This window comes from Gadus chalcogrammus, chromosome 7 (assembly GCF_026213295.1).
Source record: "Gadus chalcogrammus isolate NIFS_2021 chromosome 7, NIFS_Gcha_1.0, whole genome shotgun sequence".
Taxonomy (NCBI): Eukaryota; Metazoa; Chordata; class Actinopteri; order Gadiformes; family Gadidae; genus Gadus; species Gadus chalcogrammus.
The window spans coordinates 16,669,264-16,684,141 of record NC_079418.1 but is presented as its reverse complement, the minus strand read 5'-3'; the positions used below and the strand labels follow the sequence as shown (position 1 = coordinate 16,684,141).

General features: G+C 47.1%; 3 protein-coding genes across 3 annotated transcripts in view; all 3 read right to left on the bottom strand.

Annotated features, from left to right (window-relative positions):
• ehbp1l1b (EH domain binding protein 1-like 1b) overlaps positions 1–3,639 on the bottom strand; it is a 30,758-nt gene extending 27,119 nt beyond the window's left edge. Inside the window, exon 1 of the mRNA XM_056594397.1 lies at positions 3,028–3,639. Within this exon, the coding sequence (XP_056450372.1) occupies positions 3,028–3,131 (104 nt within the window). The 5' untranslated portion in view covers positions 3,132–3,639. The remainder of the gene's footprint in view (positions 1–3,027) is intronic.
• A 1,752-nt stretch (positions 3,640–5,391) lies between these two features.
• Positions 5,392–6,475, bottom strand: fam89b (family with sequence similarity 89 member B). The gene is made up of 2 exons (XM_056595438.1): positions 5,995–6,475; positions 5,392–5,869 (listed from the first exon to the last, which is right to left on the bottom strand). The coding sequence occupies exons 1-2, from the start codon at positions 6,259–6,261 to the stop codon at positions 5,627–5,629; spliced, it is 510 nt and encodes a 169-aa protein (XP_056451413.1). The 5' UTR covers positions 6,262–6,475; the 3' UTR covers positions 5,392–5,626.
• Positions 6,476–6,738: 263 nt separating this feature from the next.
• znrd2 (zinc ribbon domain containing 2) lies at positions 6,739–10,004 on the bottom strand. The gene is made up of 4 exons (XM_056595437.1): positions 9,898–10,004; positions 9,324–9,475; positions 9,032–9,116; positions 6,739–8,111 (listed from the first exon to the last, which is right to left on the bottom strand). Exons 1-4 carry the CDS (start codon positions 9,911–9,913, stop codon positions 7,672–7,674), a joined length of 693 nt encoding a protein of 230 aa, XP_056451412.1. The 5' UTR covers positions 9,914–10,004; the 3' UTR covers positions 6,739–7,671.
• Between the last annotated feature and the right edge of the window lie 4,874 nt (positions 10,005–14,878).

The following is a 14,878-nucleotide window of genomic DNA, read 5'->3' as shown; positions in this document are numbered from 1 at the left end:
TTTATTTCATCCTGCTGAAATGTCCGACTGTGACATTTGAATTATCTAAGGTAAGGACCTGATTAACTGTAAAATGTGTTCCCCAATTCGTTGGTGTGATGAAACCTGGGGCCACAGCGGCTGTTGGGAGGGGCAGATGAGACCCAGGGAGGGCTGGAGGGGTCGGTGTGTGGGACGGGCCGGCCCTCTGTGGGGTCTGCAGCGGCGGGGGCGGGGGCGGGACGGGGTAGAGGACGGTTGGAGGGCCGGCCCGTTCACAACTTAAATGAACGTGGGGGTGCATGTGTGTGGTTGTGTTTGCGTTTGGGTGTCTGACTAGAAGTGTATCAAGGCAACATAATGTTGGTTAGAAGTGTATCAGAGCAACACGTTGGTACAGGATATGGGTGTTAGGAAATTCCAACTGAGTTTGACATGTGAGAGTTTATGAGTGTGTGTCTGTGTGTCTGTCCAATATATCGCAGGAAGTGAAACAGGAAGCCGCCAAGTCATGTGACCGGTGCCTATCTGAATGTGTTGAGTGTTTCCTAACAAAGAAAGGGAAATATGTAGGTGTACGTACATAAATAACACTCATTTAGAAAATATCGTATGGTAATAAAGAGCCAAACAACGTACATAAACAGTAACATGGGTCACTCAACCGGCCAGCAAGTACAGCCCTTCATTACTCTAATTCATGGTTATCTACACCGAGTAACATAGTGTTTTGGTATGAGTTAAGGACAACATTGGAGGTAAGGCAGCATGATAATATCCTCATGACTTACTCCTTTAGTTACTCCACCTGCCCACGCCCCCACCCCCTCCACCCACCCCGCTGTTGGCTACTTCTGTTACAACAGGCCTTCTGACGCCCCAACGCCCATGCTGAGAACGCACACACACACACACACACACACACACACACACACACACACACACACACACACACACACACACACACACACACACACACACACACACACGCACACACATGCACATACAGAGACAGCTTCTGGGAATCGTGTTACTGTTTTCTACGGCTTTGAACTATTCATCTATCACTTTCATTTCCTCTGGTGTAGATAATTGTAATTCCTAATAGGCGTGCCTCAGTCCAGCTGCTGGTAATGCCTTACAGTCGGTTCAAAAGAAACTAAACAAGTGGGCCCCACTTTACCCTCTTCAGGCATCCATCCATCATTCCACTACAATTCAGAGTAAACTAAAAGATCCTGTGGATTATATATAAGGCACTGCATGACCTGGCCCCACTTGACTTTCTGATCTCTTCGTTACTCATTCTCCTCCTGGATCCATCCCATCCTCACAGCTCAACCTCTTATCCATCCGTCACTCCAACCACAGAACTAATGCTCTCGTCTTTGCTTTAATAAAGCATTACTTACTTACACAGTAACACACACACACACACACACACACACACACACACACACACACACACACACACACACACACACACACACACACACACACACACACACACACACACACACACACACACAACAGTGACACAGCAACAAAGTAATTGTGCATTGAGAGCAGTCGGCAATGAGGTGATGAGGGCATCCCCCCCATGCACGCGCGCGCACACACACACACACACACACACACACACACACACACACACACACACACACACACACACACACACACACACACACACACACACACACACACACACACACACACACACACACACACACACACACACACAGGGGGGGGGGTTCACTGACACTCGCTGCAGTCAGCGACCAATCAAAACCCGGAACATACATACTCAAGTGAAACTAACTTCCTCAGCGTTTTCGGACAATGTTCTCTCTAGTTCTCTCTTCCTCTTCGACTTCTTCACACTCTTTCCATCGACCCCGTGGGACACTGACGAGACGATTATATAGTATGGATTATCTGTCCCATCTTCCAGTGATAAGAAGCTATAGCGCCATGGTGATGTGTACACGTTCTAACCATAGGGCCCGTTCTCCTCAGCCCCCACTCCATGGCTGAATGGGGGCTGTAGAACCTACGTCCAGAATATGTGTGCTCTACGAGATTAAGGTAGATACCGGAGAAAAATAAACTCAACTCTGAAATAGTTGGATGGGGGGGGGGGGGGGGGGGGGGCTGTCCCAAAGATATACCCAAGTTAATGGCACATGAGTCAGCTCCAAGAGACTATAAACTGATGATTACGACTATGACAGGCTAGTGAAAGATATTTATTATACGTGAACAATTCAAATGACTGATTGACTTAATGTAGGCTACTCAGGATAAATGGATAGGATAAATGATGTTGTCAGGCCTAAGCGTGCAAGGCCGTAAGACCGTATGTAAAATATTTTTTATATGTGCTTTGAAATGATGCTCGAACCTTCGTTCTGTCTCCCCTGCCCTCCCCCCCAAAGACGGTTACATGTACTTGTTAATGGTAGGACTCTTTCTTATGCAAATTACTTGTCCCTCAAGATATCTCACATGATACCTCGAATGCACATGGCGTGCCTCTCGTATCATGAACACAGCTGTGAACTACGGCGCCGTAGAGAGGAGCCGGAAAGAGGGGCTGATCGGGAAGAGGGTGTGAGGGCAGCAGAGAGGGGCTCATCGGGGGGACGGGGACGGTGTGAGGGCAGCAGAGAGGGGCTCCTCGGGGGTCGGTGTGAGGGCAGCAGAGAGGGGGACAGTTCGAGGGCAGCAGAGAGGGGGACAGTTCGAGGGCAGCAGAGAGGGGGACAGTTCGAGGGCAGCAGAGAGGGGCTCCTCGGGGGGACAGTGTGAGGGCAGCAGAGAGGTGCTTCTCGGAGGGACGGTTTTTGAAGCCTTCAAACTAGGCATTTCCTTGTAACGCAAATAAATAACTAATCCACGACGCTGTCAAATTAGAATAAATGTGATGACCATGTGATGATTTGATTTCCCCCTCGATGCGTTGAACATTGGAATATAGACAAATCAACGTGAATAAAGTTGTGAAGAGTTATTGCTTCGGGTTAGTTGAACGCGTCAGTGTTCACTCACCATTTCTTTGTAAACTCCAGCACCAGTTCCTGGTAAGACGCGGTAAACTGAAACTTGGAGGCCTTTTTGCCCACCCGCTGCAATCTCTTCCAAACCGATGTCATGATGTCGTTGAATAAATGAACAAGAAAAGAAACGACAAATTGATAATCCAAATGAAAAGGGCCAACCGAGGCCACGGGACGGTCTCCGGTCTCTTATTGTGAAGGAGGCTGAGCCGTCATCAGGCGCTGCCTGTCTCCGCTGGGATGAACCGCAAGCTCCGACCTGACACCATGAGCAACACGAGTTGGGTAACGACCAAATGTCTACTTGTAGGCCTACGCTACCGAAGGGAATGCGTGTGCATAATTCACTGATTGTGATATAATTAAAGCGGAATCGAAAACGAATCTGACAAAGCAAACCCCCATAAAGCGAGTAGTCAGTAGACCTCTCGGAGCTGACAAGAGAGCAACAAAAGCGATGTCTGGGTGAGCTTCAGGGAAACTCCAGTCCTCGGAGAGTAGTCTGGGCCAGAGATCCGACAGCTTGGTTTACAGGACGGACGCGAGTGACTAGAGGCTCTAGAATTAGTTCGCACTCCTCCCCTCTCACAAGTTGAAGAGACTGTGAGTTGGAGAAAGTAGGAGAGAGAGGGATAAGGAGAGGGAGAGGGAGGGAGAGAGAGAGAGAGAGGAGAGAGAGAGAGAGAGAGAGAGAGAGAGAGAGAGAGAGAGAGAGAGAGAGAGAGAGAGAGAGAGGAGAGAGAGAGAGAGAGAGAGAGAGAGAGAGAGAGAGAGAGAGAGAGAGGAGAGAGAGAGAGAGAGAGAGAGAGAGAGAGAGAGAGAGAGAGAGAGAGAGAGAGAGAGAGGCCTATGCAAAGGTTAGCCCGTTTGGCTCTATGCAAAAACCTTTATCTTAGACGGTTCTCATGAGCAATGTAAGTAACCCATCGTAGACTTTGATCGCTGCGTGCCACCGCATCGGGCTTATCTGAGCCACTTTCATTCAACTTGATTGATTTACACCCAGACTGTCTGTACTGTACATGCTCAACGTCTGTCACCAGGTTATAATGCACCGGAGATACTAACATTTTAACTTGCTGAGCTGCTGCTGCGTCACGGAGCGGCCAGAGGTGGCTCATAGTTAAATACAGAGCAATAGTTTCCATGGCGAGGACCGACTTCAGTCGGCACGCTAGTGCACAGTGCGTGTGCGTGTTGGTCCTATGTGTGTGTGTGTGTGTGTGTGTGTGTGTGTGTGTGTGTGTGTGTGTGTGTGTGTGTGTGTGTGTGTGTGTGTGTGTGTGTGTGTGTGTGTGTGTGTGTGTGTGTGTGTGTGTTTGTCATGGCACGGTGGGGTTTTTCCTGGGTGAGTGGAGGTGTATTTTTAGAGAGTTGGCTGGATGGACACGGGCAGCTGCATGGGAACAGCTCTGTCGTGACTCAGAGATGGCCCAGAATTCAGCCACACACGCGCACACACACACACACACACGCACACGCGCACACACACGCACACACACGCATATATACACATACAGCTATACAACCCCACCATGGCCTCTCACACACACATGCAAGCATTTACATACAGGGACATGCAATTTGCATTGGCACACACACACACACACACACACACACACACACACACACACACACACACACACACACACACACACACACACACACACACACACACATTTCTAACCTCACCATATTGTAACTCCTACACAACTGTACTTTAGGGCAGAAAGTGGGAGGTTATATTGAAGGTGTATAACGACCTAATTTCTACAACAACCTCTCCCACTCCGGGAGAGGTTGCTGATCAGAACTCAGGTAGACAACAGGTAGCATATAGAAAGAGTGATGCTCATACAAGATGTGAGGACTGAAGATGGGTATGCAGATAATTAGAATAGCGTTCTAAACAGAAGCTGTAGGACACATAATTTGAATAGCAACACGGGGAATGAGCAGTCAGCTGTGGAGACAATGCAGCATGGAGAGAGACGGTCAAGTTAGGACAGAAAACAGACAGAAAAGCAGGTGACAGCAGACAGAGTCAGAGGCATCTAGGCAGAATATAGTCTAACAATATCCAAACATATGTTGTTTATAAATAGAAGAGCATGGGTCGTTGTAATACCCTTCCATATGATGTCTGGTTGAAAGGAGAGGGCTCCCCCTGGAGGACATATCATGCAATTTTACGGCTTGAAGGACGTCTATAAGATGCGTCGATTATATACTTTAAATTATATGCTTAAAATATTTTCTGTTGATTAAAGGTCAATAATAATGATCTGCCAACCTCATCAGCATTTTTTAAGAAAAACACCTATTTTTTTTGTAAATAAATAAACAGAACTCTGATGTATTTTTTTTTATTGCAATCAAACTAGGGGGGGGGGGCTCTGTTTGCACATCTCCTCGTAAACTCCAGCTCACTGAGAGACAGTTTCTCAGAGTGAATGTAAGTGTAAAACGAATATTAACATACACCTCACAGATCAAACGCCTCCATGTCGTTCAAATGACACCGAACATGTAATCACTTAAGCCTTAGGTGATTACAGGTCCTTAGGCATATGGAGCGAGCCCTGAATCCACTAATCATTTGAGCTGCCGCTAGGGGGCGGCAGAGGCAGGCAGGAGTCGGGCGATGAGGATGCTGCAGTCTCCATGTCCCCATCTTCCTCGTCGTCTTTCTCGTCCTCGTCCTCTGAATAGTCGTTGTCCTCTGCATTGTACGACTGCTCGGAGAGAAGAGAGCTTCCCTTGTACTCCTGGACGGCCTCGTATTGAGACCACAGCTGGCAGAGAAGTGACACGTCCAACTGACGCACACCGACCTAGTGTGCAGCCACAAAAGGACTTATATATAATTTAGACGCACTCAACACATCGCAAGAGCAGACATTCAGACACGAACAGAAACGCGTTTGCGTGATAAAAGATAAAACATCACGTGACCCACCATCTCTTTGCGCAGCAACGCTAGAGCGCCGTCCAAGCCGACGTGTTTGCACAGACTGCCTGTTGACGCGTCCCCGAGTGCTCCCGCTTGGCTGAGATCTACCCCGACACGCACACGCGTGTTCTGCACCTTTCCCATGTCTCGCCAGGAGCCGCCGCTGGAGGTCAGGAACCCGCTGAGACTCCTGGGCAGCGGCGGGAGACCCTCGGGGGAACACACGCAGCTGCCCTGATGTTCCTCACCGCTGGACTGCGGCGTCTCGTTCATCCTGCTGCTCACTAAGTTAAGAACGTAGCCCCAAGTTCAGAGCATTTCTTTCCCGAGATGTGCTGATGCTTTTCAGAAAGAGTCCATTATGCTTTGCAGGCAAACGGACATCGAGCTTCATAAAAATGTAAAACTCATTAGTAACGTATTATGACAGCTATTTTTGTCTTCGCTTTTCTCCTTTGTCCCAGAAAGTCGGCCGACATCCCCAGTTGTAACCAGCAGTGGACCCGCCCTCCGCCCATAAACCCAGTAGCAGCCCATAGTTGGTCAGAAGGGAAACTGACAGACAGTCCCTCCCTGCTAGCCCATACTAGACGTTTGTAATAAGCAAAACAGAGCAGCTTTGTTGGACGCAGCCCTAGACGGTAAATAAACAAGCCCTTTACAGATTTCCAAATAGGACAATAATTGAGCTTAGTTATACATAATATACCTTTACAACATTGCACATACTCCTGCAGGCAGATATCAAACAAGATCTTTACAGCAACATTTATTCAGGTAGCTTACAGAGCAGCTAAATCCTCCGTACCCCTAAAGTCCCACAGAACACGCAGACCTCATCTGTGCGGTCTGCATAGGTACGTGCCTCTACCAAACCAAAACATGTAGAGCCTCTGCGACTGACTCAACGTTTCCCAGTGCTTTATCTCTGGGTAAGGGACAACATAAACTATGCACTAGGAAGTAAGGCCGTATATACTAGTTCCAAGGTTAAGCACATTTGATGTACTTGCAAACAATAACTTGTAATACTTATGAGGAATATTCTTCAAAATGTTTTGCAAGTGTAATTCCCACAATGAATCCCAAAAGATATGACTGACCATCCAAATTCAGAATACTACCGAGCTCATGCTAAAATATTGGTCTCATATCCATCGTAACTTTTTTGTGAAGGGACAAACATCCTCAAACTACGAGAACTTGTTTTTTTTGTAAATTAGTCAAATGAAATGACATGTTTATTTCAACAGTAACAGTAATAGTATACCTAAAAGGTTTTTATTTATTCTTTTTCCCTTCCACACAAAAACCAAGCCGACCAATCTGAAATCACCTAAACAGGTTAATCTCAGATCAGAGGTCAAGAGTTTTGGACCAATAATAGCAACCTGCAATAATATAAGTACACCTGTCTGTCCATTAAAAGTGTGGACCCCCCCCCCAATGAAGCAAAGCAGTTGACAGCAAAAAGTGAGGGTAACCAAACATCAGGGACGGCACCATCTCTGCTCAGGTGCCCACTAACATCCCTCCTCCGCACTATGACGTATATGTTGTACCACCTGACCCTAACCAGCCAACCAGAACCCAGCTGCTGTTGCCCCTATGGTTCAGTTCATCTGCCATGGACTGTAGGCCAGGGAGGACCCGCCAGCCATCGCAGTGTTCCACAGCGCCGCTCTACTGGCTGAGCTCCCGGAGGCTCTGCAGAGACTTGGCACAGCTGGTGATCAGGCTGCACAGCTGGATGCTGGCCTCCAGGGAGGCCGAGGTCTGCAGCTGGCAGCTGGCCCAGCGCAGCTTGGTAAGGATGGCTTCCTCCGCCTCTCGCAGCACGGGCTGCTGGACGCCGGTCGGGCGCGGGGGGGTGGCCACGGGCAGGAGCGCCGGGGTGGCCAACGCGGGGGCGGAGACCGCTACGGCGGAGGGAGCTGGGGGAGGGGCCGGAAGCAAGGCGCCTCGGAGCCCGGCGGCTGCCCCTTCGCAGTGCTCCGGTCTGGGCAGGGGAACGGACCCGCTGGCCTGGAGGCCGCCGGGGCCTACGTTGGGATCGGGGGCCGGCGGCTGAGAGGAGAGCTGCCTCTCCCTCACCTGAGATAGGGCCGCCTGGGCGTTCAACGCTGCACACAAGGAGAATTTAGAATGGGTTAACGTGAGCCTGGAACAAAACAGGAAGTGAAGGTCAATGTAGGTTTGTGTCTATCCTTTACTATTGTACATTAACATCATATTGTTAAAGGGTTGGTTCGGAATTTTGGACATAGGGCCTGATTCCCAAGTTAGCCTTGGTGTTCTTTATCATTGGAGACAGTTTAACACATTTCATATAGTCTAGCGTAATAATTGATTTACCTCGGGTGTACTGTGGAGTGGGTAAGACTGTTTTATTAGCAGGCTAGTATTGCCCGTTGCCGTGCGCTAGCCTAGCATGAGTGTACTCTGCAACTAGAAGGACTGAATGAAATGTGTTGAAAACTGTCTCCAATGATAGAGAACACAAAGGCTACCTTTGGAATCAGGCCCAATGTCCGAACTACCCCTTTAACTGAGAGGTTGTCAGTCATTAAGGGGAGGCGCGGTGCCGGGAATATAGACAGCCGTGGGGAACCCTGAAAGAACAATCGTTTTTTTTTTCAAGCGTTTGAATCACGCAAAAGTCACAAAAACAATCTGGCATAATTTGGCCACATAAAGAGATATAGATGATGATACTGGCCTGGCCTGAGGAATCGAATTTGACCATGGAAATCTTAGTTGAGGACCCCCTTAGTATGGCTTCAAGAACAGCTCTGGTCAGGTTTAAGAGATTGTTTGAAAAGCAGAGCCTGCTTTTCCTAGCAAGCGGAGCCTCCCAGAGCTCAGCCAGCAGCCCAGAGCAATGGCTGGCCGGTCCTCACTGGCCTCTTCAATGGGTCAATACAAAGCTACTGCTAGGTCTTGGGAGTTCGACCAGTTGTATCGTTTGTGCGGGAAATAAATACATTGTATTCCATCGTAGTGCATTTACTTTTTCCTGGAAAAGGAGAGTGCATTAGGGTACCTGGGTTGTCTTTGTCGACGTCGGAGTCCAGCTCCTGGCATGATACACAGTAGTTCTTCTGCTGCTTGTCCTGGAGAAGGATCGTCTGTGTATCGTAACAAACAATTAACCTCATGGAAGAAACAACAAACTCAACAAGCAACATACTAACTTTCAACTTCCTTCTTGTAGGCCCAAAAGCTAAGGCTGGGATTAAAGTACCATGCAAGTGTCCAAGCTCACATTAGCATTAAACCATAACATAAAAGCCATTGTAAAGCATTGGCAGACACCAAAGAAGAGCACTACTCACCCCACACGTTTCACAGCAATCCCCCAGCATCTTGAACCCTTTGAGCAGGTAGTCTCCCATTATCTTGCTGATTTTGTCCTGTCGTTCTCGGCGGGCCTCGATCACTTTCATCTCTGCGGCTGTTGGCGGCTCCCACTCGAAGTCTTCGTCATCTGGGATGGCAGGAATAAGTTGGTTAGGCAGGAGCCGTGCTCCCAGACTGGACATCCGTCTTTATCTTCCACCACACCCACCCGTTCAATACACTTTAAATTTGACAATTTCAACCATGGCTTTAGAAAGCCACATAACATATGTTAAATCCGATTTCTTTGTGTATCATTCAATCATTCACGAAATCACACAGGGTAAACTACAGACAATAATTCCACCTGCTCCGATTGAGGTTTAATTAATTTGAATCTTGAAATTAACGACTACAAAACAACAGTGAACCTCGCTATGTTAGCAAAGGCTAGCAGACTATAACACAGAGCTACCTCGATGATATTAGGATTCTTAACGCAACGTAAGGTTTATATACGAAGTAGATACTAAGCTTAATTACTTAAAGTTAGCTACGCAGTCTACAAACCTCCGTTCAAAGACATGTTGGTGAACTCGACGCATCCAAGGCGCGTTGTGGGTGACGCTCCGGTGTCACGCCGACGACTGCTCTTCCTCTGCTGAAGTGAAGACCCTGTAATTCATCCCACTCCAGCACCTCTGCTGCCCTCTGTAGGCTTTCTGAGAATAGCAACTTGTGATAAAGGAAATAACTGAAACTGATAAAACTGATAAATCCTAAAATACACACCCATTTGCACGGGCCATTTTTAAATGTAATTGGTTTCCACCCAGCCCCGAGTTTAGCTAAGGGTGTTTGTAAACATTTTTAGTGTATGCATCATGTATGTCTGTATGTATGTCATATTTACAGTATACTTCATATTTAGGCCTCGTCATTTTCCCCCCCCTCTCTCTCTCTCTCTCTCTCTCTCTCTCTCTCTCTTTCTTATCTGCTCTGTGGGGAAGCTAAAAGGAAGAATATGAGGGAAAGGGTAACTTGATGTGTGCCGCTGGTTTAGTGTTAACATATATTTACGTATTTACACAGAGAGTTTTTTCTTCATGTGAACGTTGTATTTTAGTCGGGTCAGAATGATCTGCATTCATGATTTGGACAATATCTTGGTTCCCATCTGTAGGCTATATATGTAGCATTGTAGCAGGTAATGTTTCAGTGTCCCATCAGAGCTCACAGCCTGTATCTCTAGGCAGGTAGGTCTGCCTGTGTCTGCCAGTCTCAAGGGCCAGACTGTTGAGTCTGTACATAGCTCACCTTACTCAGTTTCTGACAGCTCAAGGTGGTCATACAGTCTGTCCTCATGTACTGTCTGGTCAGAGCCAAACAATGACAGGGTCTGATGATAGTCTGGGGAGGCCAGACTGCTGCCCTCAAGCGGTATGCGATCAGAGGAGGTGAGATCGCTAAGGGGCTGTTCTTGTCTTGGCAAGGGAGGGCCCTGTGATACTAGGAGATGGGGCACCTGCTTCTAGGAATTCATAGAATGGTAATTTTGCTGTTTTTTGCATCCATTGTTGGGGGGTCCGCAATTTGCAAGAGCATTTGTGGCTGTAATGCTACGCTTTGTGCTGTTGCTCGGAGCAGAGCTGTGTGCGTGATGCCCGATGAGGCAACCACACACACACACACACACACACACACACACATACACACACACACACACACACACACACAACCTCTTGCAGGCAGACTCAGAATCTTGAGACCATTTATTAGGGAACAGGTGTAATCGGGATTCCATCACTGCATTCCTAGAATCCTGCATTGTGAAAGTCTTTCCTTTTTTTTTTAAATGTACAATGGCATTTTATTCTACATACAAAACAACCATAGTATTTTTCAGGAGTCCACGACCACCCTGCCCGTTTTGACACACAAAAGTAATTTGACACTTCTGGGATGAGCCAATGATTCATCTGTTTGGAAGGTTTTGTTGGAGACAAACAAAGAATCTTCAGGCAACAGATGTGACAGCTGTGACTGCTCTCTCTCTCCTTCGTCTGCTGGGTCCTCTGTGGCCCCGTTTACACAAAGGGAAAACGCAGATATTTTCACACGGTTTGGCCTCTCATTTACACGAAAACGCTGTTTTTGTCACAGAAAACGATCATTTCTAAAAACTCCGGCCAAAGTGGAGATTTCTGAAAACGCCGGTTACGTGTTGTCGTATCAACGGGTAGAAACAGGGTTTTAGGTTCTGAAACGTCACATTATGCGCCAGGAAATGCTTAACGTCATATGAGCGCCCTATGTTTACAGTTTGTTTTCTTACAGGAAGACGCTCGTGTTATTCGTTGTTGTTGATTCTGAGGATTCTGATTGGCTTGCATGGATTTATCCTTCTCCCTACACTGCCGCCCATAGGTTTGGCATAGTTATAATGTCCCAACGGCGTATTTATCCGTTTTGATGTAAACGACAACTTTTTTGAAAACGATGTTGTGTGCACAATGTTATTTTTGAAAACGGAGGGGGGGAAATATTTGTTTCTATAAATACCCTGCTACGTATAAACATGGCCTGTGTTTGCCTACCTGCTACAGGTAGCCAGTGGGCGGGGCTGAGAGGCTTGTCAGCTGATGAGGTGCACCTGTGCAGGTCTGCCACGCAGGCTTTAGCGAGTCTCTCTCTCTTTCCACAGAGGCAGGTGGGCTTGGGTTCTGTTTAGGGTGGTTCCTTAAAGATCCCATGCCATTCTATTTTATGATGCTTTAATATAGGTATTAGTGGGCCACAAACACAGTATTCAAAGACGTCCCCGAAATTCAGCCGTGGTGCAGAGTTACAGTCACTCCGAAACAGTCGCACATTGAGCTTCCCCCAAACGCGCTGTTTCGGTGGGCGTGTCAAGGCAGGTCAAGGAGGGGGGGTGGGGGTGTGGCCCTGAGCAGCATGTAGCCACTACCATGCGCTCTGTATACGGTGGGCGTGTCAAGGCAGGTCAAGGAGGGGGGTGGGGGTGTGGCCCTGAGCAGCTTGTAGCCACTGACAGTACCATGCGCTCTGTTTACGGTGGATGTATCGCAATGGCTCGTAGAAACCCATATTATACATAGATATCTATATCATATAATATATAATATTATCACCTGGCCCTGAGCAGCTTGTAGCCACGGTACCATGCGCTCTGTTTACGGTGGATGTATCGCAATGGCTCTTAGAAACCCATATTATACATAGATATCTATATCATATAATATATAATATATATTATCACGGCCAAAAGCTGTGTGAGCCTCCAGACGATAGGTTATTATGAATCTCAAACGACCGCGTCTACTTCAGATTGATGTGGAAGTGGAAGAACCAGAGACGTCGGAGAACCCGACGAAGTCCTTTGTGATTCATTATATCGTCTGGACGCGCACACAGCTTTTGGCCGTGATGTATTATTTGATATAGATATCTATGTATTATATGATATTATTTAGATATAGAGCAGAGCTCCAGGTCTGTAACGCAAGTGTTGTACACTTCCTTGTTATTTGGATAACCGTTCTGCTGTTGGTGTTATGGCATAACACGTCGGACTCTCGTCTCTGGTATTTCTACAACGAGACTCGTAGTGGGGGTTATCTCAGCCATGGTTGAGAATGAATTGGGGGAAAGGAACTTTGGCTTTGACTCCCTGAAGTAGGCTACATGAACCACGACATGGAGGAGAAAAGGGATTGTTGGCCGCGAATGTATCCCGCTTGAGCCCTGCTTCCCGCCGCCTCGGCAGCGGTCAGCGCTAATCACCGCATCCTGAAGCCGAGGCGGTGGTCCATAGGCAGAGAGACTCCGGCGGGAGACGACCGCGGTCAACAATCCCTTTCTCCTCCATGTCGTGGTTCATGACTTCAGGGAGTCAAAGCCAAAGTTCCTTTCCCCCAATTCATTCTCAACCATGGCTGAGATAACCCCCACTACGGGTCTAGTTGTAGAAATACCAGAGACGAGAGTCCGACGTGCTATGCGCCATCACACCAACAGCAGAACGGTTATCCAAATAACAAGGAAGTGTACAACACTTGCGTTACAGTCCTGGAGCTCTATATCTAAATAATATCATATAATACATAGATATCTATATCAAATAATACATATTATCACGGCCAAAAGCTGTCTGCACGTCCAGACGATATAATGAATCACAAAGGACTTCGTCGGGTTCTCCGACGTCTCTGGTTCTTCCACTTCCACATCAATCTGTAGTAGACAGAACCGCGCGCTGCCTGCTGCCTGCTGCCGGCGCAAGGCACCACCGCCCGGCTGCCCGCTGCCGGGCGGTGGTGCTTCGCGGCGGTGGTGCCTCGCGCCGCGGCAACCGGCGGCAGGCAGCATGTCGCAGTTCATGTACTTCGATGTCGTTCTGCCATTGCATTCAAAATTCTGTAACTAGCCTGTTACTACGAACTAAGCAACTACCATACACGTATTAGCATTTAGCACTAGCTCAATCACGACTCCTTCAGAATTCTTGTGGGTGGTTACGAACCAACCAAGTGGGCAGGGCCATGAATAATAGTTTGACAACGCTACGTCACAGTGTCACCTTATCCAGATCGGCTCATTTCTTCTGCCTTTTTCCTTTCATTGCCTATTGCATTCAGCAGACAAACTGCATAGATTTCAAACTTACCACAGCTCACAAACTTATTCAGACCTATGTTATTTAACAAACAACAGGAAAAATTTGATTTTAGTGGCATGAGCTCTTTAAGGTTTTGGACCTTTGGATTGGTTCCATGTTTTGTTTTATGTTAACACTATTCAACATCCCCACAGCACACTTTCCACTGCCCATATACATAGGCTAGTCGAAAGAATTGTGTGTTTGGTCAGTAGTTCAGTTGGTTGGTCACATATGTTGGTTTGCTGTTCAGGTTTGGTTTGTTGCATTTTGTTTGGGTGTTTCCAACATGGTAAAGATGGTTTGTTGTTCCCAGTATTTGTTTTGTCTGTCTGGGTAAGTTTCCTCCGTTCTGGCTCGGTCGGTCCTTGTGATTTTGGTACTGGTTTTCTGTCCAAACCATATAATCGCACATTTTCTAATCTTCCATACGCTACACTAATCCCTTTACAGATTTCATGATATTTACTTTATTCTAATAAATAACTTTATCCCTTATCATGTGTGGATCCCAATCTTTGCTCTGACCCGAGCCTCGTCTTAATGCAGCCAAGGAGATGGAAGAGCGTTATGAATAATTATTAGATGATTGTGTTGTACAATGAAAGACAGTAAAGATTCAATATGAATGGCAAAATAAGGATGGGATTTTATTAGAACAATAAAATATGTGTTGGGCAAATTATAGAGAGGCTGAGATTATAGATTTCATATTCAAAAGGCGAAGGGGTGAAAAAATGTTAATCCTCGTCCTCGTTTTGAACGTCTCACTCATGGACGTTCATGATCAGTGTGTTCTTTCTGATTAGCTCTTAATTGAGATCACCTGTCACGCACCCCTTTATAATAGGTGAACACATTAGGTTTTGTTTA